Source organism: Camelina sativa, chromosome 11 (genome assembly GCF_030686135.1).
Source record: "Camelina sativa cultivar CO46 ecotype springtype chromosome 11, ASM3068613v1".
Taxonomy (NCBI): domain Eukaryota; kingdom Viridiplantae; phylum Streptophyta; class Magnoliopsida; order Brassicales; family Brassicaceae; genus Camelina; species Camelina sativa.
In genome coordinates this window covers 48,562,200-48,583,222 of record NC_141890.1, presented here as the reverse complement: position 1 = coordinate 48,583,222, position 21,023 = coordinate 48,562,200, and the positions used below count along the sequence as shown (strand labels likewise).

Below are 21,023 nucleotides of genomic sequence, written 5' to 3'. Positions count from 1 at the left end.
ATTCCAGTATTTTTTTTTGAGGCTGATCAAAGTGATAACATATTAATAACCAACTGCACATAGATTTCAATAATTTTTGACTAAATTTATGAATATAATGATAACATAATAACCAAGTGCACATAGATTCTAGTTGACGACATAAACCACAACTAAAATGTTTGTCTACATGGAATCTAACACGTTGATGATTTGATTGATGCTGACATAGTAGTAACATATTCTAGCTTTTAGCCTAACTCAAAACAGTATTAAGGAAAAGTTTCTTCGTGTCGTTAGAACATTTATAAAGCAAATACAAACTTTTTATATTATATCGTGGACATATTTGGAGTCAAAACTATGAGTAAATCACTAACATGTGATTTGACTTGGAACACACATACGGATGGAAATATAGGATCATAAAATTTATAATATTGAACTGAACCATATTTTAGATAGAGCATAGAAAATGTCAAATGGTGTTCGAATTTGAGCCTCGACCATATTAGGCAAAACTTTAATTCTAGGGAGTAGGGACACACTCTTTTGCCTGTGAATCTCTGAAGAAGCAATAGTTGTTTGACGATATTTCAAATATTAAGAAAGGTGGCATTGTAGACAATCCATGCTACAGTAGTTAGTATGTTCTTTCTTTTTATGTATACTATTTGGCAAGTTTGGCCTCTCTATACAACATTAAACATTTGGATCAAGAAAATTTAATTTATGTCACAACAAGAAAAATTATGGTATTCTTCATTTTTAATGTACATTTCTTTATATAATGAAATGAATAAATGAAGTTTGCGTTATTTATTAATAGGAATAGTCTCGTGCGTTGCACCGAGTTATTTACATATACATATTTTTTTGTTTAGCATAAATAACGATTATAGTTTATTTTTCTGAAATGTGTATTATTGATTTTAGTATCTACTCGTTGGAGAATATGAGATTGTGTAACTGATGTTGTTTTCTCATCTGTGTGATTTTTTGATTCTGAGAATGAGTTGGCTGTGTGAGTACTGTGTTGCTGTTAAGCTTATTTCATACTACAATGTATAGAGCTTAATTATATTACGGTACTTTTTTTTGAAATGATGGTGTTTGGGGGTTTGAGTGATTGTTTGTTGATGGTGTTGGTATTCCTATGTATATCAGACATATGTTGGTATTGCTTTGCATAATTTTTCCATTTAATTGTTATTATTATTTGTTTTTCATTGTTGCTGTGTGCTTATTCGTTTAGCCGTCAGAATTATGAGTTGTTACATATTTGTATATATTTATTGGTTATTATTCTTTTATCATTTTTTAATCTAAACAGTTTTCTATAAAAGCTAAGTAAGTTACGTAGTTTGATTTTAAATAGTTAAAGTGTTACATCAAAATTATAGAATAATTCATGCTTTAGTTGTCCTGTTTGGGGTTTTTCTTGGTTACCAATTTTAAAAGTAGTTGTATTCTTTTAAATGTAGAGTCTAATGTCTGTATTTGGTAAAATGTTTTATTTGGTTCTTATGAACTTATCCCTATTTCTATCTATTTAAAGCAGCAAAGACGGATAAATAATTTTTACCCAGTTCATCGTTACATCTGGGGAGAGACGAACCTCTCAATATTCAGTTAATGACATCGGAAATTACATCCAGCGTTGCTTACATGGGGATATTTTGCCTACACATTATTACAAAATTGATTAGATACTGATTTATTAATTTAGAAAATGAATGAAGAGATAGCCCTTTCTTACTAAGTCGTCTCTCGCATATGTATGAATTGGTCCAAGTTATTCGAATTTGTAATCTCATATATAACCAAGACGATTGCCTTAGTCTGTTATCGACTTTTAGTTTAGAGACAGAGTGACTTCCAAATATTTGAGTCATGTACCTTTTTTGATTGAATTCTTTTCTTACTTTCTTGTCTCTTACTCTTTCGTCCTTCATTTACTCAAATATCTAGAGATTTTGTTTTGAAAATAATAATATATAATTTGACTATATAAATAACTTGTGAGATTATTTTCTATTACTCGTGGTTCTCCTGCAAAAAAATTGTTCAGTGCTATTTTCGCTGCATACGGATATCGTCATATCCGGGAAAAATTCAAACGTTACGTTATAAACTAAGCAATATATGAACTATGAAGTCTGACAAAACATCTTTATTTTTATTCTTATCCTAATCAACACAGTATCAACACAGCGCACACACAAAGTTTCTTATTCCTATGTTTATATTGTGTATCATTGTTAGTAAGTTGTAGGGTTTTTGTTCTTTTGTATGTAAGTAAGTTGTAGAGTTTATGATTTGATCCTATTTAATATTTAATTGAGAGAATACCTTCTTTAACATAAACTTGGTGATATTGTTGAATATTTCTGTTTAACTGTATGTATCTCTTCGTCCATATTCACCATATTCAGAACCTTCAAACCTGCTTCTGATGTTATTTTAAATAATGCGACATACAATTCTCCACGACTGTAATCTGGTTTTGGGAAATATATAACCAACTTTTTCTAAGATTATTCCTTTGTTTTTGTTAATAGTCATTGTGTAGCTCCAACGCAGGGAGAATTGACGTCTTCTTATCGTTGTTAGTAAGTTGTAGAGTTTTTTTTTGTATGCAAGTAAGTTGTAGAGATTATGATCGATCCTATTTAATATTTAATTGAGAGAATACCTTCTTTTACATAGACTTGGTGACATTGTTGAATACTTATGTGTAACTGTATATCTCTCCTCGTCTATGTTTACCATGTTCAGAACCTTTCAAACCTGCTTTTGATGTTACTCTAGATAAAGCGACATACAATTTTTCATGACTGAAATATGGTTTTGGGAAATATATAAACCAACTTTGTCTAAGCTTTTTCCTTTGTTTTTATTAATAATCATTGTGTAGCTCAAATGAAGGGGGAACTGACGTCTTCTTAATTTGAACAGCCACTTAGAATCGGGTGGAAAGAGTATTATCCTTGCGATGACAACCTTGTTTCCAACTGTTGTTCCAGTTAAGATCTTTGCTTCAATGACTCTAGCACCCAAACATGTGACAACTAATTTGGTTCCATTGTAAAGTCCTTCTTTTTTATTCATGTTTCGTAAGAGCATAACTGGAGAGCCTATATATTTTGAGCGAGTTAAAAAATTCTGCAGGATATGAGGAAGGGCTTCAGTTTCTGTTCCAAACAATTATATTAGATACTATTTTTAATAAAACATTTTCATATAAGGAAACGTTTTGTGTTTCTAATTTATAGCATTGTATCGAATGGAATTAATGCCTCTTTAATAGAATTAGGAATATACAAATTTTACGGTGATGTATTTTAATTGTTTGACATTTTGGGTTTAAAATAGAAGACAATATATGGTTTTAAATTACAATGAAAATGACCATGTATGAATGTGGGTTTCATGTATGAGTATGACCCATTTGTGGAATATGGTATTTGCCTATCTGTGAAAATTGGTTATTGCAATAATGAAGTAAGCCAAAAATGAGGATTAAAGTTTTTTTTGATAGACAGGTGTCAACTCTAGAAGTGTCACATGTCAAGTTCTGAAAGCAAGATGTAAAAGGAAACTCTACTGTAGATTCCTTTGTCGTTATTATTTTGGGAGAGAAATCGATAAATTTGCAGAAAAAGATAAATTTGCTTGGTTTACTTTTCATACACAAAGAATTAAGGTGGCCCAATAACCACTTATTACAACCTACAGCCCATTAACCTTGTTTAGCATGGAAAAAAAAGGGAAGAAAAAGAGGACAAATGTCAGATATACAGGTGTCACGTGGCAATTAGTTAGAGCTTCCTTAGAGGTGGAAGCCAAATTGGTTATTGCAATAATGGTTATTGCAATAATGAGGATTAAAGTTTTTTTCATTGACATGTCAACTCTAGAAGTGTCATGTGTCAAATTTTGAAAGCAAGTTTTAAAATGAAATTCTGCTGTAGATTCTTTGTTATTATTATTTTGGGAGAGAAGTCGATAAATTTACGGAAAAGAATAAATTTGTTCAGTTCACTTTTCATACATAAAGAATTAAGATGGCATAATAACCACTTATTATAAACATAACCTATAGCCCATTAATCTTGTTTAGCATGAGAAAAATGGAAAAAAAATATATAATATATGTCAGATACTACGTGACAATTGAAGTTTTTTTTAGAGGTGGAAGCTTACTTTATTATTATTAGATTGCTTAGAATAGAAAGAGGGATGAGAGACAGTGAAGTGGTGGAATTGGGACATATGATTTTTCAACGAAACAAATAAATAAATGACACCAAAGTAGTGTGCGAACCTAATTTCTTATCCCTTCTACTTTGACGTAAGGTCCAAAAACACTAGTGTACGACCATATCTTTCTTTCTTTCTTTTTTGTCAGTGTACTACAGTATACAATCAACCATATCTATTTCTCCATTTTGATATTCAGTGTAAATCGATTAAACTCATAAATTCATTCACATTGATATAGTCAGCTGAAACTGCAAGAATAGTCAACTCTATTGTGTTTTCAAAAATTAGATCTAATTAAAAGAAATAAGTGGTTGATCTCTATATTTGAAGTTGAATTCTTATAAAATTATTAGCAAGATTTGTTTCAAAACACAACTAAAAGTGAAATAATCTGTTTGTGGAATTTATGAAGTTTCAAATTACTGATGATAGTATTAATTAGTCGGTGTAGTTTCAAGCTGTGTAAATATATGTACTTTGGCTATTTCATCTCATATGTAGATTTAATGATTTATAATGAAGATTCCAATATGATGAACATAAAATCACAAAGAGTTGACTTATTATGGTATAACTAGCTTTTACAAATCAGCTTTTTTATGCATTACAATTAAAGTGTTTTTTTTTTGTGTGTGTGTATAACAGCTAAAAGTTTTCTTACCAAAAAAAAATTATCATCAGTTTAGAACAGAATAAGTTTAAATGATGGAGCTTAAATAAGATTAAAACCACTAACAACCCCAACACAAGTTTTTGCCATACAGTAGATGATTGGTTCGTCTGTAATTATAGTTTAGGATTTTTGTTGTCGTTGTTTTAATGTTGTAGAAATTAGATTATGGAGCTCATTAATGTAGAATTATAATAATAAAAAACATGAGGCCGGATCAAACCAAGGCTAAAACCAAAACTTCAAAATCAAAACCAAACCTAATCAGATCTGCAATAAACATCATCAGTATTTTTTACTGCAGGGCCTATATTTTTCACTTCTATCACCATTTTGTTTTATCAAAACAAAAATTGGCAGACAAAATCTCAGTAAAAGGGAGAAACAAGTGTTGTAGCCTCTCTACAAACAGCCCTTTAATCCTCACGGCTTGTATAGAAAAAGTGCATATGAGTCTTCACTCTTCAACTTCTGTCAAAAACTCATACAGAGTCGACAGTTTCACTTCAAGACTTCCCCAAGCTAATAATCAACAACACATTCGCCGATTTGGGTTATATCAGCTACTCTGTGGGAAACTATAGTAAAGGGTTTCTTCGAATGGGACGAGATGACTTCTTGAGATATGAAGAGTTCCATTCTCCACCTTCTTGTGCGTAATAATCCATTGGATAGTCTCCATCGAGTGCCCCATCATCATCCTCTTTCTTATCATTTTCCACGTACTCATTACTACTACACGCACAACTTGTTTCGTTCTTCTCTTTGCAACAGCCAGCCAAAGAATCTCCTCTGCTCGAAGTATCCTTCTTCCACCAACCGCTGAGGTATCCTAGAGCAACCTCAGCTTCATAAGTTGTTAGAAGCGGTTTAAGAAAGGCCTCACCCCAATCAATAGAAAGCCTTGGGCATGCTATTTGCACCCAAGCATCCACCGAGTCTTCAAACAATGCTACTCTTGTGGGACTAAGTTCCGACATTAAAACAACGGTGCTATCTATCCCATTCTCCTTCATTTTCGTCTCTAACATCTCAAGAATCTTAGGATTCCCTTGCCTTCCCAATGTCCCCAACACAATCCCCCAAGTTTTTGCATCCATGGCCCTTGCAATTGCTCTCCTTCTCGTCTCCCTCATTCCCTTATGATCATACTCCTCTAAAAACAGCTTGCCAAGATATGGATCGTACCTAAACGCCTTGATCTTTGGATTGGCTATCATCATTGCTTCAAGATGGAACCTCCCGTCAGCTACAAACACAAGTACTTGGTCTTCACAACCCTCAACCATCTTAATCTTTGGAGCTGTACAGCCAAGTACTTCACCAGCTGATAAAGGCTTTGACTGAGGGATCAAAACATTGAAACCTAGCTTCTCTAAATCAGGCTTCACAGCTCTAATAGCCGAAGTAAACTGAATCGTGCCTGCAAGAATGATGTTCTTGGCATCACTCGAGAGATTGAGATGGATGGTGTTCAAAAGGCATTTAACATCGATCTGTATCTCGACAAAGACATAAAGGCAAGGGATTTTGGTAGAGTCAATAGGGACAAGACAACTATGTCCATAGTGAATGAGCAAGTCAGCACCAAGAGCAACCGCAGAGAAATCATCAACACAGCAAGCTCCATAAGTGACATCACCGAGTACAAAACAGTGAGAAGCTCCAGCAAAAGATGTGAAGATGTCAGAGAGTGTGAGCGCGTACATAAGAAGACCCTCAGGAAGCTGCAGAGCTATGCGTTTAGCTTTCAATTTTTTGATCCGCCAAACGCACTTGTGTACCTCAAACTGGTAAATCGAAGGGAGGATTGAGATAGCAGCGTTGAGGGACGCATCGTTGAGGATTGACTCAGGGATTTGGTTCTTGATGAAACGTTTTGGAGGCTGATTTGGTCTTGTGCTCTTGCCGTTGTTTACATCAGAAAGCTCCATACTTTGGCCTGTTACATAAGAAAATAGAGATTCATAAGATCCTCAATTCACCACCACAAACATAACAAAAAAAGTTACGATTTTTTCATATATATTCCACAGTTTTAGGTTAAACAAAATTTGATTCCTTTACTAATCTCATCGAAGGGGAAAAAAAGTTAGGTATTTGAATTAGTATACGTTGAAATTAAACACAAACCTTGACGAAGAAGATGGAAAGAAATCGAATAGGTTCCGATTTTGCTCGATCCAGAGGAGAAGAGAGCGCGGCGGAGAGAGAGAGTGTGTGACCAAACAAGTCAATGAAAGGGTTTAGGGTCTAACCAGTGTTATAAACCAAATTCGTTCTATTTTGATAATCTAACCGGTTAAAACCAAATTCGTTCTACGATTTAAAACTAGTTTGGTTTTTTTTTTTTTGTGTGTGTGTGGCTAATGTTGCAAATTAGAGACAACATTATTTGGGGAAAGAAGACAAGACACTATAATTTAAATGTGTTGCTGTTGTATTGTATGTGAACTACAAAATGCATAGACACATCACACATAAGTCATTGTCAACAACTTAACATTGACAAATTATATGATCAAGAGTCAATTGATGGACAAATTTGCAGCTTTTTTACATATAAATGAGTCTATAATTGTAGTATTAATCCAAGTTTAAACTTTTGACCCATTTACTCTAGAAAATAGTATTGCTTTGAAAGAAGCTAGGTTTTTGGTAAATAAGACGATGGTGTTCGTTTGCCAATAAAAAAAAAAAGACAATGGTGTTCATAACATTGAAACACTGAAACCTAGCTTCTCTAAATCAGGCTTCACAGCTCTACTTTTCAAGATACTAGTATTTTTTTCTTTTGAGAAAAGTAGTTTTTTGGTGAATAAGACGAAAAACTCAAAATGTTTAGATGGTGATGTCTCACTTTCTTTGCAAGTTATGCGTTTTGATTTTCACATTGCAAGTGACCGTGAAATCTCAACGAAATTATTTGAGTGAGCAAAAAATTTCACGTAACCTTCTCTATCTATAAAATCCCCAATAACACATTCAATCAAACATATTATGATGTAGCTAATATTGTTTATACTAACCAATTGAACTCTTATCATTTTTGAGAAACCAAAGATTTTAATGTGTAATAATAAGTCATTAAGTCAATCTAGTAATCTACTACGATATGAGAAAATTGGGAAATCTACTTTGCGATAATCATAATCGAGGAAACTAGGTCCACAACACGTTCCCTGAATCGCGCCCACCAAACGAGAGAGATTCCAGATGCTTCATTACAAATTTCAATTTTCATCAATTAATTATTTAATCTCTTACGTCTTTTTCATTTTCTTATAAAAACAAACACACAAAAAGATGAGAAGACTTTTAAGAAAATGTCAAAAAAGGAAAGTCTAGAAACAGCCTAACTATTTTTCAAGAAAGAAAAAAAAATATTATTCATTTAAATAAAAATAGTAAAACACAAAGTGTTAAAGAAGAAGACAAGATTGATGAAACTTCTTGAAACACAGATGGGACACGTGCTTCTCTGATTTGTCTTAACCAAAAAAAAAAGCTTTAATCCTCTACTTCGCGGCACATATCTACACACCAAATCTTAACCGTTGGTTTTTTTTTAATTACAAACTCTCTGATTGGTTCGATTATAGTTATAATGTCTCAACCACGGCGGCTCCTCATCGGACTTCTTCTCCCCAACCGGCGCCGTCGTCGTGGAAACCGTCCTCACCTGATGAAGACCTTCACTTCTCGTACGTTTCAGACCAATAGGAACACCAAACAGTCTCGGACTCGCTTCTTCTTCTTCTTCTTCACCGTCAACATCACAAAACCGCTTCTTGGCCGGTAAAAACTCAACCGGTTGATGACTACTACTACCTCCACCTCCCGGGGAATAACTCCGATCAGGGTGAGATCCGACGTAACTAGACATGAGAGTAAAGATATTATCGCAAACAGATTTCATTTGAGTAAGCTCACGGTTAAGCTGAATGTTCTGATTCCGAAGCTTCTCGTTCTCTTCTAATAACTCAACTGATAAGCCTGCACCATTGTTCCCCGTCGTCGTCTGACAATACCAAGACGACGGAGGAGAAGACGACATCACCTGATTGTTATTATTATTATCTTCCCCTGAGTTGGACGGTGACACAACAACAGCCGTTTGGATTATCTGTTCCGATGAGGAAGGAGCAGTAACAGCTGTTTGATGAGACGTTGTTATTTTCCGACGTTGGATCTCACGGAGAAGACGTTTCTCTCCTCTCTTGAAGTAATCGTTAGAAAACTCCCATCGATCCGGTACTACTTTTTTGAACCCCTGTTGAGGAAACAAAACAAAAAGACAGGGGAAGATATAAATAAATTAGACGAAACATAACCGATCGATGGAGTAGAAGAAGAAATAGATGGAAGATGAGCAAACGTACGTAAGTGTTGAGCTGACGAACGAAGCTTGAGAAGTTGTTGTGTTTGAAGTGTTTAGGAAGCAAATCTTTAGCGAAATCTGTAGGATTCCATACGATGAAAGATGAACCATCTTCGTTCCATGAGATTACCTCGTTGATTGAACTATCTTCTACAAGGTTATAAGTTTTTGTCACAAACGGCGTCGGAATAGATCTCTGAGATAATGATTCACCGGTCGTCATGGCGTCCACCGGTTGAGAATTCATTGATTTCTTTAACAAAAAAAAAAAAAAAATTGTTAAGTAGAGCAAAGTGTCCTCTGAAAGTCACGAAAGAAAGAAAGAATAGTAGTAGTATTATTGATTGTGTTATGTAAAAATGGTTTTTTTTTTTAAAAAAAAAGAAATCGAGAAGCTGCGTAATGTTTTAGGCTTCAAGAAACTTCCTATGGAGTTGCGAGTTTATTCCCTCATATAGTGTGCCCCCCAAGTGGTGGGGTCTAACAGTGTTACTTTATCTTATTGTTTTATTTGGAATTTTTTTTGGTAAAATTTAATTATTGTAACATTGTCTGCTTTCATTTGATGTGTCATCGGTTCAGAGTCTTCAGACCATCACACCATATGCTTATGTGGATCCATTGTAAAATTACAAATTGCAAGAGAAGGAGCCAACAAACACTTATTGAACTCTGCAGTCTTTTACCTATCATTTATCGTTTGTAAAATAATGGGCAACAGTTTTAACAAACTGAAGGTTTTTTCTTTTTTCTTTCAACTCAACAAGATAAAGATACCGTATTCGGGATTTTATGAGACGATTGAGATTGTCGGCTGCTATAGTTGCCTGCGGGTTCCTTATATGGTTTAACTCGAATGAGTCTAGCTAAATGCAAGCTTGCTCATTGAGTGCTTGACTATTTAGACTGTACATGGAACAAACATCACAAAAGCGAAACAGTAAGGATTCGAAATGGAACAGATTGCTAGACGTCTCAGTATTTTGTGCATATAACCATGTCGAATACGAAAAGCTACAAAATGCTAAGTAGACATTAAAACCGTTAACACGACTACTATTCTAAAAAAGGCAGAGCATAAAAAACTTATGTACATTGGATTAATATATATAAACAATAGAAGACTTAAAAAGATCTTTGGATGAAAGAAGAAAAAAAATACATAGAACAAGAACCGATACCAGCCTCCATCTACACAACTCCACACCACATTTTCTACTTAATAAAAGAGCCTTTCATATTCTACTATATAATACCTGTAACCTTTTTATGTTTACTTTATAATATATATATATATAGATTATTATTAGATATAATAGGGGGTGGTGGGAGATGCTAATAATCTAAGTGGCCAACAAAATACTTCAAAAATTGCATTCTTAATATCATATCTTATAAACCCATCATCCCATTTTGCTCTCCAGTCTCTCCACCAAATGACCCTCCTCCTGATTTTACAAAAAAAAAAAAAAAAAAAAAAAAACATAAGTTGTATGTAAGGAAATAAACTTGGTCGTGTCTACTATTATTTCTATAGCTTTTTCATACCTCGGCTTGTAGCAAAAGGGCTGCTGGTTTTTTCTGTTTAAGAGTTCCCGGCGCTGGACAATGAAGGATTTGATGCAGACTTGGCGTCCTTTGCATCTGATCCTTCCCCAACGACTGCTTCTTCCTCGCTCCTACAGCTTAGAGTCCCTGGGTTCATCTTCCTCACTTCCTCTTTAGTGTATATGAAGATTTTGCGAACCATGCAACAAAACTCCCTGTGAAACATCATTATGTCAGTGTTTTAAAACACACATTAACGTAGGTGGAAAAACTGCAATAACTTACTGCCAAGGATCGTCTCCAACCAGCATCATATCATTCTCATCATCTGTGTAAACTATCAACCAATCTTTCTTAGGAGCCATCAACTCTCCATTGAACTCAAACAGCCTGTCCAGCTCAGCGATTAACTCCTCATAGTTTTGGAACTTTGACAGATCCACTGAACGGCCTAGTGCGATTCCCTGCTTGTGAACCTATAAACCAATGTGTCATGTGCTAGTCAACAAATTATTCAAAGGTTCCAACACCAAATATTCTTTGTGGTTAATAATAGTAAAAAGTACCTTCGTGCAACTCCTACTTGAGCTGGTTTTTGCATGAGCATCCTTTGGATGTGGATAATTAGTCTGGAATGGTCTTCCCTGTTCGCGATGTTCGTTTGTAGATTTTGACCCTTTTGACTGATCAGAAAGATCCTGAACCTTTGGTGATGCTATCTGTGTAAGCCCCGCAGCATCATTCAAATTGTTTCTCTGATACAAGGAAGAATCTGTCCCATTCATGTTGTTGTTCAGAGGAATGCCAAAAAGCCTGCAGTTCCCATTTCTTGACTTTGCTGTCTCCTCCTGTATAGTCATAGGTTGTTTCGTTACTTGCTCTCTAGCCTGAGCTTGAGCCTGAGCTTGTGCTTGAGCCTGAACCACTTCCTCAAAATAATTCAAAGCACGTGGACGTATCGGCCAGTTACCACCAGTATTTTCGGTCGATAGACCATTAAGCACCGGATAGTCGCTGTATTTACCATTGCCTCGCCCTTGGAAAGAGGTATCACTTGCTGAAGGTACCTTGGGAGATTCATGTAACTTCAGAGAAAGACCAGAGTGCATCATCTGCCACTGGTTAGCAAGATAATCAAACTTGCCCTCTGGATCACTTGATATTTTCTTTGCAGGCATAGAAGGTGACGATGAATGGTCATAAAAAGGTATCCGCTGACCATGGGGTGGATCTATGTTAGTCCCAAAGCCGGAAAGCAAATCTGTGTAAGTAGGTTCATGCCTGGATGAGGACATCCAGTTTTCAGATCCATATCTTCTAGAACCAGAAACCACGTCAACCTTATCATCATCCGCTGAGGATTGCCACACAACAGAATTCTCAGGAGCATCACACTCTACACTCTCAGTATGTTTCGTCCTCAAGGTCGAGTATTCTTGACCTTGCAAGACCCTTGAAAGTCCGCTTGCTGGTAAAGGGTCCATGTTTGCTTTAGCTGTGCCTGTATTGTTAACAATGAATTAGTCTCTCACTGACAAGTTCAATATAATATTAAGACACTACTATATGAACTACTGCAGTGGAAAAAGGGAATATTACCTTCTCTAGTAAGCATCGAAGAGTCAGGAGATGAGGGTGCTATGTTAGATCTGGGCCTCTTAGGCCTAGGCATTGGAACAGGACTCAAAGCAGGAGGAGCAAGAGCTGGCTCTATTTTCCACGGAGATACTCTATCAGGTCGAGGAATACTAGAAGTCTCGTCCCATCTTACCTGAATGACAATTGAACAATCAGTATCCATTCTATTCAACAATAGTCTTAATCCTCTCTAGGAACTAGGTCATACCTTGAGGGATCTCCACTTTGATTTTGGCCACCTAGTGGGGTCAGAGTCTTCAGTCCCAACGATTGTGCCCGTAAACCTAATATAAATCAATAAAACATGTTAGGTTCATAATTCAGCGAGGAAAAAGGCTGAGAGCTAAAATATCTAAAAAGCAGAAGACAGTTTTTACCTCTGCTCAGGAGCCTCTTCGCCTTCAAATCTCATTTTAAATCTCATGCCTATGGAGTAGTTATTCTTCACAGACTCCATATACTGATCAAACGGAACAATAAACTCAGATGGGCTCGTCCTGTATCAAACAAAACAACAGTGTGTGAACATTTAGTAGAGTAATTTACTGCCAAGCATCAGACAAATAGAGACACAAACAGCAAAGAGCTCAAAACTGAATGCTGTTTTGTGAGCTAATACCAAGACAAACCTTGGTTTGTAGTAGACTGTAAACATAGTCCCAGTTGAAATGGCATGCCATGCGGTAGCCAGTACTCCAAGATGCATGCTATGGCTAGATATAACCGAAGATGGCACATTTCCCTGTTGTCGCATCGCACGCCTTACACCCACTCTTAATTCTCCATTCTCTCCCCTGTAGAAGAATCAGATATTTCACATTATAGAAAATAACAGATACAGCTCAAGAAAATAAGAAACTAGGAAATCCACAAACCTTAGAAATATAAACGCATCGCCTGCAACTAGCCTTTTGGAGCTAACAAACACACTCCATCCACTTTGAAGCAAATGCCTCCGTGGTTGACCTGGTCATTATCGCAGACATCAACAACCACATAAGTTTGAGGTAACATAAAATTAAAACAAAAAAAAAAAAGTGAAAATATGCTACTCATACAGATTCCTATACCTCGGAATATATGCCTGAATCGCCACTCATTTGCATGCAAATCCTTAGCAACTAACTCTTGAGTTGGAGGTTGTCGAGACATATCCTGACAGAAGAAACAAAAAAATGAATCGAAGGCAAACGTAGAACAATTCAAGAAAACATAAGCGAACGAAAGTATATTAGAAGCAAATGAAACACCAACCAAAGGTGGGAGACATTCATCCGCATGGCGCCTAAGAACAGAAAATCCACCGTGCGTACTAGTGTCAGATGCAGTCAAGGTTTTGCAGAACGAGTGGACCTGGAACCTAGGGGGTGGAGGAGGAGGCGCTTCCTTCTCAATTGCATTCTCGTCTTGCTGTGTTGAAAAGAACAAAAAATAGATTTCAGTATCTTGAAGAATAAGATCATCCAACAACCCTGAAACCAATAAAATCAGAAAACACAACTTACGTTAGCCTCAGGAACAAGAGTAATCTGCGCATAAACTTCATCTGTATCTGCCTCTGCCTGTAAAATCATATACAAAAAAACTCTTGTTAGCAGACAATTCAAGACTCATAAATGAACTTTTTCCAATAAAGTATAAAAAATAAGAAGCTTACCTTTAACTCTACATTAATAACTCGACAAAGAAGCTTTGACGGAAGATCATAGAGAGGCATCTGCTGTTCTGCTGCCTGGTTCGTCGATGCCTCCACCTAACCCCCAAACCGACAAATATCATTAGAAAAATATCTCAACAGATACAGATAGGAATCAAAGAAGGGTAAACTCAAAGATTTAGCCTAAAACAGTAAGAGCTCAAGAGATGAAAATCTTTACCTGCTCGATATGTCCTTGAGGGAAATAGAAGACTCGGTCATCTTGTCTAGGAACCGTCACAAGCGGACCAGCACAAGCGTGCCATAGCTCTCTGTAAAGAGCAGCTTCAGGGTCGACTATGAAGAAGAAGAAGAAGCAAAGGTTAATTAGATCAACTCAGTCTGTAACCAAAAACCAAGCAAAAACCAAAAAGAGGAGGAAAAAAAAAAAAAACTGGGAAACGGAGACATACCAGCACGCTCAGATCGGGTAGAATGACAGTTTTGCCCCTCGCCGGGGACGGAGACATTTCTAGACTCCTTTGGGTCAGTAAAAGCGGAGGAGGAGGAAAAGTTCTCTCCTCCACGATTACCTTTCATTGAAACCTCCGAACTCGTCATACCTTCAGATCTGTTTCATCTGATACCAAATAAGACTCTAAGCAGACGATATCCACCAAATCCACCTCAGAAAAAGCTCAAAGCTCGCCTCGGTAACTCCACTTGACTCCTTTCTTCGGTCTCTTATCTCTCTGACAAACACAATCACCACAGGTTTTAGCTCCTTTACATTACTCCATACAACTATCAGAGAATATAAACCCTAAAATCAAACGAGAAAACCACCAAAATTTCACCTCAAAATTGTCTCCGATTCAGACTCCAAGCTCTCTCTCTCTCTCTCTCTCTCTCTCTTTCTCGCTTGCTTTCCTCTCTTCTCCTCGTCGCTTATGGCTTTACACCGGAGTCGCAGAAGCTCGAAACATCGACGGCAAGCAATTTCCTCTTCTTTTTTTCTGTGGTCTCTCAGAGGTTTTTTTTTCCTCTCTCTCTCTCTCTATCTCTATATCTTTTCTTTTTTTTTCTTTGGTCTTTCCTATCTTTTGTTTTTCTGGGTATGAGGCGACCAAAGGGCTTAACCAAGAGAGTAGTAGTCAAAACTGGGCTTCAATCATTTCAACCGCGGGGTGAACTTCTCTAACCCATACCAATGACCGGCATTTACCGGTTACCATTCCTTATTTCGCACCGGCTATAACCGGTTGTAACCATTTCCGGGGGACCAGGGTCTGCGACCTCACAAAGCGAAAGACAAGTGACGAAATTATTTTCTTTCTTTCTTTCCTCGACTTATTATTTTCACATTTTTTTAATTTAAAAGCCTTTTTTTCCTAAAAAGATATTGTCATATCCTTTTCTAATATTTATTTTTTTCTATATAAAAAAAAATTGAAAAGATAAAATTTAAAGAAAAGACCCATTTTTTTGCATACATTTCCAAGTCGTATATCCCCAGAAATATAGCAATTTTAGTCATCTTTAAATTGTTGACCAAAAACAAGAAAAAGTTATTTTGGATTATTATAAACAAGAAAAGTTCTATGTATCTAGTGGTAGTATTTATTTATTTACTGTGAGTTGAAAATTATTATTAGAGAAATTAGGGGTGAGAAAAGTAAATTAAAATGTCTAGAGAGGGTTAGTAATATTGATAGATTTAGCAAGTAATAAAGGCTGCTGCTGCTTTACTTTTATAAGATGGTACTAACGGCGTCAACACGTCGTAGAACAAGCGTCGGGTTTTGGTTGGATAGAGAAGATAACGGTGTTTGTGAAAGAGCGTCAATGGGAAAGGTGTTGTGTTTTTATTGGGAAATGGCTTTGTCGTGCTGTGAACAGGCAAGACTCTTCTCGGAACCCAAAAAAAAAAAAAAAAAAGCGGCGTATTCTAGCAATGTGAAGATATTTCCAATGTCACCTTCCACAGTCTTTTTAGGCTAACGTACGCTCTTTTTTTGGGAATTTTCGTCTCGTGAATCTCTCGTACTTAATTTTACCCTGTTTTCCTTTTTATGGAAAAACAAAGACGTTTCATTATTGTTTTTTTGTTCTTTTAATTTCCTCTTAATTCAGTTTACAACTCAGATAATACCAAATTACTAGTAAACAAAAAGAAGGAAAGAAAATATTGTCGAATATTGTAAAAACCGGAAGTATTAAAAAATGTAATATTTCGATGGACGAACAAAAAATTGGAAAAACTCTAAGTAGTCGATTATCTAAAATTAAGTTCCAAATTTGTGATCAAATTATCTTGGATTACCACTGATATACAGCTGGCAAACGGGATTTAAATTAATTAGTTAGTGATTCAGAGACTAGAGATTCCGTACATCCCCGTCATAAATATATGCTGCCTATGTGGAAGCGTTTAAAGGAAAACAAAATAATCTGGTTTATATATAGATGAGTTGTTTTTAATTGTAGCCACTCACACAACTGGCAAAATAAGAATTAGTTTTTCTAAAGAAAAAAAGATTAGTGTTGTGTGAATTGAACTGTAAATTTCATACTAAAAATATTTATGTAGTATATTTTTAATAGGAGAAAAATCTACAAATCTATTACAAGGAACTAAAGAAAATTAGTTAAATTGAAATATGAGCTGAATTTCTTATTATAAGTTCATAGAAATATGTAACCATCGCAATTTTTTCCATAACACTCACAATATAGACAAGATAGCATGTACAATACAAAAATAACTTATTGTTGACATTGTCAGTCAAAATACTTATTTTTATAACCAAACCAATATCTTCAAAATCGATAAACGAAAAGAATATAGTATAACCGATCTCAAACAAGACAATTTAACATCACTTAACAAACGAATATACAAAATTACAAACGCATGGCATGAATTAAAAAAAAAAAAAAAAAAAAAAAAATCCTTTGGATAAAAGAAGAAGAAGAAGACTGTGTTCAACATTAACACGTCACACGCGAGATATGATGAACTAGAGGGAAAAGATACGATACGAGAGAAATAATAGTAGATAGGAGGGGGGAAATCACGTGTTGGTAACGCACTTGCTAAGAGGTGTGGGACCCATAGAGTACTGTGTAGCATTTGTGTGTGGTCTAAAAAGCAAACCCCTTTGTAGGAATCTTTGTCCGTTTAATTTAACATATATAATCAAAATACAATACAATACAATACCCTTTTAAAAAATTTGTATAATCATTTGCTTTTCTTTACCCTAATTAATTTACCCATCACCAATAATTAATTTAAATTTTGGTGTCCTCAAAGCCTACGAACATTTTCTATACTGTGTACCCTTTTGCCATTTTAATAATCAGAAACAGCTTTGTTGTAACTTTCTTCTCTTCACCTCGATCGTTTGTTGATAATTTTCATATATCTCGGTTAATATAAATTAATATTAGACCATTATTAGGAAATATTCATAGTGATATACCTATAATTGAAACTAATAGTACAATAGTATTAAATACTTAGGTTGGCAAAGGAAAAAAAAATAGACTTAAATAGTACACTATCAAAATACTACAGTACTTATTGTGTTTTAAAAAGATAAGTATAACAAAATATTACTAGTATTTAAATTTCATTTTATTTTTTAGCAACATATATTATTGATATTATCAACGTATATAATAACTGTCGACATGTGTGTAGACTGTAAAGTAGTACATGCTCACACACGTGAATGTCCCCTTTATTGTCAATTTTTCATTATAATAATAGTAGCTAAATAGGGTTGATATCTATCTATATAGCCATTTACACATACGTAGATATATATTCTGTATTCTTGATGATCGGTCCATGATGTGAACTAATTTTTTTGGAGAAATAGGGTTGATGGAAAACGAGCTAAATGTGCTCCAATATATATATATATATATATATATATTTTTTTTGTCTTTCTAGTTAAAAAATCTTGTTTAGTACCATAAAATTTAACGAGTGTTATAGCACAAATATTTATCTAACCAGTGTTATAACATAAATACTTATCTAAAATCATTAACAATATAAAACTTACAAAATAAATGTTTTTTTCAAGCCATTATATTTAGCATATGATTTTATTGCATAATATTTTACCGAAAAAACTATTAAAAACAATCACATAAATTATATTTTATATGAAAATTACAATAGAAATAAAATAAATTTCAATCCGTACTTTAGCACGGATTTTAATCTAGTAACTATTTATAACCACATTCGTCCATTATCGAAATTATAAGACATAATTTGAGTATCATTTCCTATGTGATATACTAATATGATTCCTTTACTGTAGATTTTTTTTTTTGTTGGTCAGAAAAGAAAAGGAATCATTCTCTAACACTGTGTTAATGTGTGTCATTACCAACCCATGATAGATTGTTTCCAGGTAAAAGGGATTTTTAATAGAATATTAATAAAAGTTAGAGTGGGGTTGAATTACATAGTAAAAGAATGTGAGAGCGAGCTTAAACAATTTGTGCAACAAGAAAAGAAAAAGAACTATTGAAATGATGGACTAAGTTTTGTTTTTTACTTATCGGAAAAATAAATAAAATAATAATAATGTGAAGTGATTACACGTGGGACCTACACGTGTCACCAGATTAAGGAGCACTAATACAAGAAATGGGTCATGCCTTCATGCTTCCTTTCTCCTAATCTCTTCCCTCTTTGAACCCTAACCTACAGACCAAACCCTACTTTCCATTACCTTAATTAACTAGTAGTACTACTAATAATATTATTATTATATTTCTTCATAAACAATAATTAAAAACCAAAATCTGAAAAAAATTACTATTTTGCTACATCTTGTCATGTTAACAAAAGTGTACAGTGAAACTTAAACTTCAAAAATTTGTTTTATAATTAGTGAAAAGTAAAATAAATTTTTTAGAGATAAAATATATTCTGGTCTTTGGGTCTTTATCCCAACATGCCACGTCATTATCGCACTTCTTCATATCAAGGGAGTGAGACACACGCGCCTGTGACGGATTCAAGCGGAATTATTCAATCGGGTTTACGAAAGAGGTTTTGATTACAGATAGTAATAAGAGAGGGACTCAGTCAGTGGTGGTCAGTTTACACAACCAACAAAAAAAAAAAAAGGATGGCTCGTGGAATGTGATTGGCGGACTCGAGCCATTCTATTCAAACAAGTTGATTCCGTCCGTGTCAATTTGCGGGAAGGGTAACGCTTGAGTGACTAGCCGGTTATCCGGGAAACGAATTGACATGCGCCACGTGGTTAGCAGTCTCCCTTTTCAACGCACGTGGGTCTCGCAGGTAAAAAAGCCAGAACGAATTACTCGTTTTTTCTTTTTTTTTGGTTTTATTAGAAAAAAAAAGGTTAGTTCCAATGGAGTTCGGTTACGTCTAGTCTCACGCACGTTGCGTGACAGTCGTTTAGGTGAAGAAACGGGCTAGGCTAGACTACAGATGATGACGTCATTTTTATATCTTGTTATTTTTATTATACTTTTTTTGTTGGGTAACTAATTATATTATTAATAATACTGTTAGGGTATAATTATAAGTTTATTTTGTTAATGATTTTTTTTTTTTTTTGCCTACCTTTCTCAGCGGAGAAAAAAGTGAGAATCATACTATCTTAAAGCTGGAAAATTATAATATTAATAAATAAATAAAAACACAAGACGAACTTTAAAAACGGTCCAGCCATATAAAGCAGCCTACCTACCCGCTTCTTTAATCACATGTATTATCGTTTCCAACAAATTCCCATTTGTTTTTATTTCATTCTAATAGTAATTCAGTTAAATCCAAAGTAATGCCATTAGTTTTAAACTTTTAATGAATCGAATTATATCAAGTGGAATTATGATATTTGATTTATTTTGACAACATATGTAGTTACGTCTTATTAAATTTTACTATCGGAAGAGCTTGAGATATGGCTAAACATCAAATCGATTTGATCACTTACTTTCCACACTTGTAATAATTTTTTTTTGCTAATAATGTTCATATTTTTTCATTAAAATTAAAATAATTAGGATCTATAAGATATGTAACCTATAAAATAGTTCTCATTTTTTTTAAGTGAAAACATGCAAACAAAGATGAACTCAAAAATTATTCTGTTGTTGAAATCGATGGCAAACAAAACATAAATAAAAATTTTAAGTCTTTGATCCTACTCGATGGAATATACTCCATATAATTATGAATTACGAATTTATATGAATGGTTGTAATGATTGGAGTGGACAAATCCGTCAGCAGATTATATTACTTTTTTAATTATTTATCAATTGTAATTCTCATTAGTGTGGTCTAAATAAAACAGAGACAAAATCACAATGGATTAACTTACAAATAAAAATATTTAGACCGCAGTAATTTATTGTCCACACTAAAAACATAACCGTTTAATCGGCAATGAATTTATAAACATTAACTATTGTTACCATTCACATCTTTACTATCCTCTGTTTAATTAGCAGTGGATTTGTAAGCATTAACTATTGTTACCATTCACACCCTTACTCCTTATTCTTCTCTGTTGATTATTTCTAGTTACTTATAAAACTTAGAATTAATCACATTATTCCAATAAAAAAAAAGAAAAAAAACGGAAACCAAAATAAAATCCAAATAAAAACAAACAGAACCATAGAATTATAGGATAGATTATAGGATAGATTAAATAAATAATTATAATCGCATGGTTCCACCATATAATTATAAGTAGATAGCCTCCACCGCTTTCAAGTCAATTAGAGATAACATACTTTTGATTATGTATAAGCCATAATCATTTAGCGTTTTGATTAAAATAATTAAAAGCTTGTGGCAAGTTGTCAAGACTTGCATGGAATGCGTTTGTGTGGTAG

At 34.4% G+C, this 21,023-nt stretch overlaps 4 protein-coding genes across 5 annotated transcripts; 1 reads left to right on the top strand and 3 right to left on the bottom strand.

Moving 5' to 3' along the window:
• Window positions 1–5,084: 5,084 nt before the first annotated feature.
• On the bottom strand, window positions 5,085–7,325 carry LOC104726793 (uncharacterized). Its single transcript, XM_010445737.3, has 2 exons — window positions 7,049–7,325; window positions 5,085–6,857 (listed from the first exon to the last, which is right to left on the bottom strand). The coding sequence occupies exon 2, from the start codon at window positions 6,847–6,849 to the stop codon at window positions 5,494–5,496; it is 1,356 nt and encodes a 451-aa protein (XP_010444039.1). The 5' UTR covers window positions 6,850–6,857; window positions 7,049–7,325; the 3' UTR covers window positions 5,085–5,493.
• A 952-nt stretch (window positions 7,326–8,277) lies between these two features.
• On the bottom strand, window positions 8,278–9,763 carry LOC104726792 (heat stress transcription factor B-2a). The gene is made up of 2 exons (XM_010445736.3): window positions 9,298–9,763; window positions 8,278–9,188 (listed from the first exon to the last, which is right to left on the bottom strand). Exons 1-2 carry the CDS (start codon window positions 9,541–9,543, stop codon window positions 8,484–8,486), a joined length of 951 nt encoding a protein of 316 aa, XP_010444038.1. The 5' UTR covers window positions 9,544–9,763; the 3' UTR covers window positions 8,278–8,483.
• A 611-nt stretch (window positions 9,764–10,374) lies between these two features.
• Window positions 10,375–15,303, bottom strand: LOC104726791 (auxin response factor 2-like). 2 transcript variants are annotated; one of them, XM_087474735.1, is made up of 16 exons: window positions 14,976–15,303; window positions 14,592–14,870; window positions 14,360–14,475; window positions 14,140–14,235; window positions 13,988–14,044; window positions 13,737–13,892; window positions 13,553–13,637; window positions 13,358–13,448; window positions 13,112–13,276; window positions 12,860–12,979; window positions 12,691–12,766; window positions 12,444–12,615; window positions 11,411–12,345; window positions 11,130–11,320; window positions 10,845–11,059; window positions 10,375–10,744 (listed from the first exon to the last, which is right to left on the bottom strand). In XM_087474735.1, the coding sequence occupies exons 2-15, from the start codon at window positions 14,737–14,739 to the stop codon at window positions 10,882–10,884; spliced, it is 2,586 nt and encodes an 861-aa protein (XP_087330861.1). In that variant the 5' UTR covers window positions 14,740–14,870; window positions 14,976–15,303; the 3' UTR covers window positions 10,375–10,744; window positions 10,845–10,881. The 2 variants fall into 2 exon arrangements, with proteins under 2 accessions (XP_087330861.1, XP_087330862.1); XM_087474736.1 differs by having other exon boundaries at window positions 10,375–10,741; window positions 14,976–15,287.
• Window positions 15,304–15,876: 573 nt separating this feature from the next.
• LOC109127451 (uncharacterized) lies at window positions 15,877–17,308 on the top strand. The gene is given in 4 exon segments (XM_019232137.1): window positions 15,877–15,972; window positions 17,178–17,234; window positions 17,236–17,274; window positions 17,276–17,308. Coding segments are annotated over 4 exon segments (225 nt in total).
• Window positions 17,309–21,023: the final 3,715 nt, after the last annotated feature.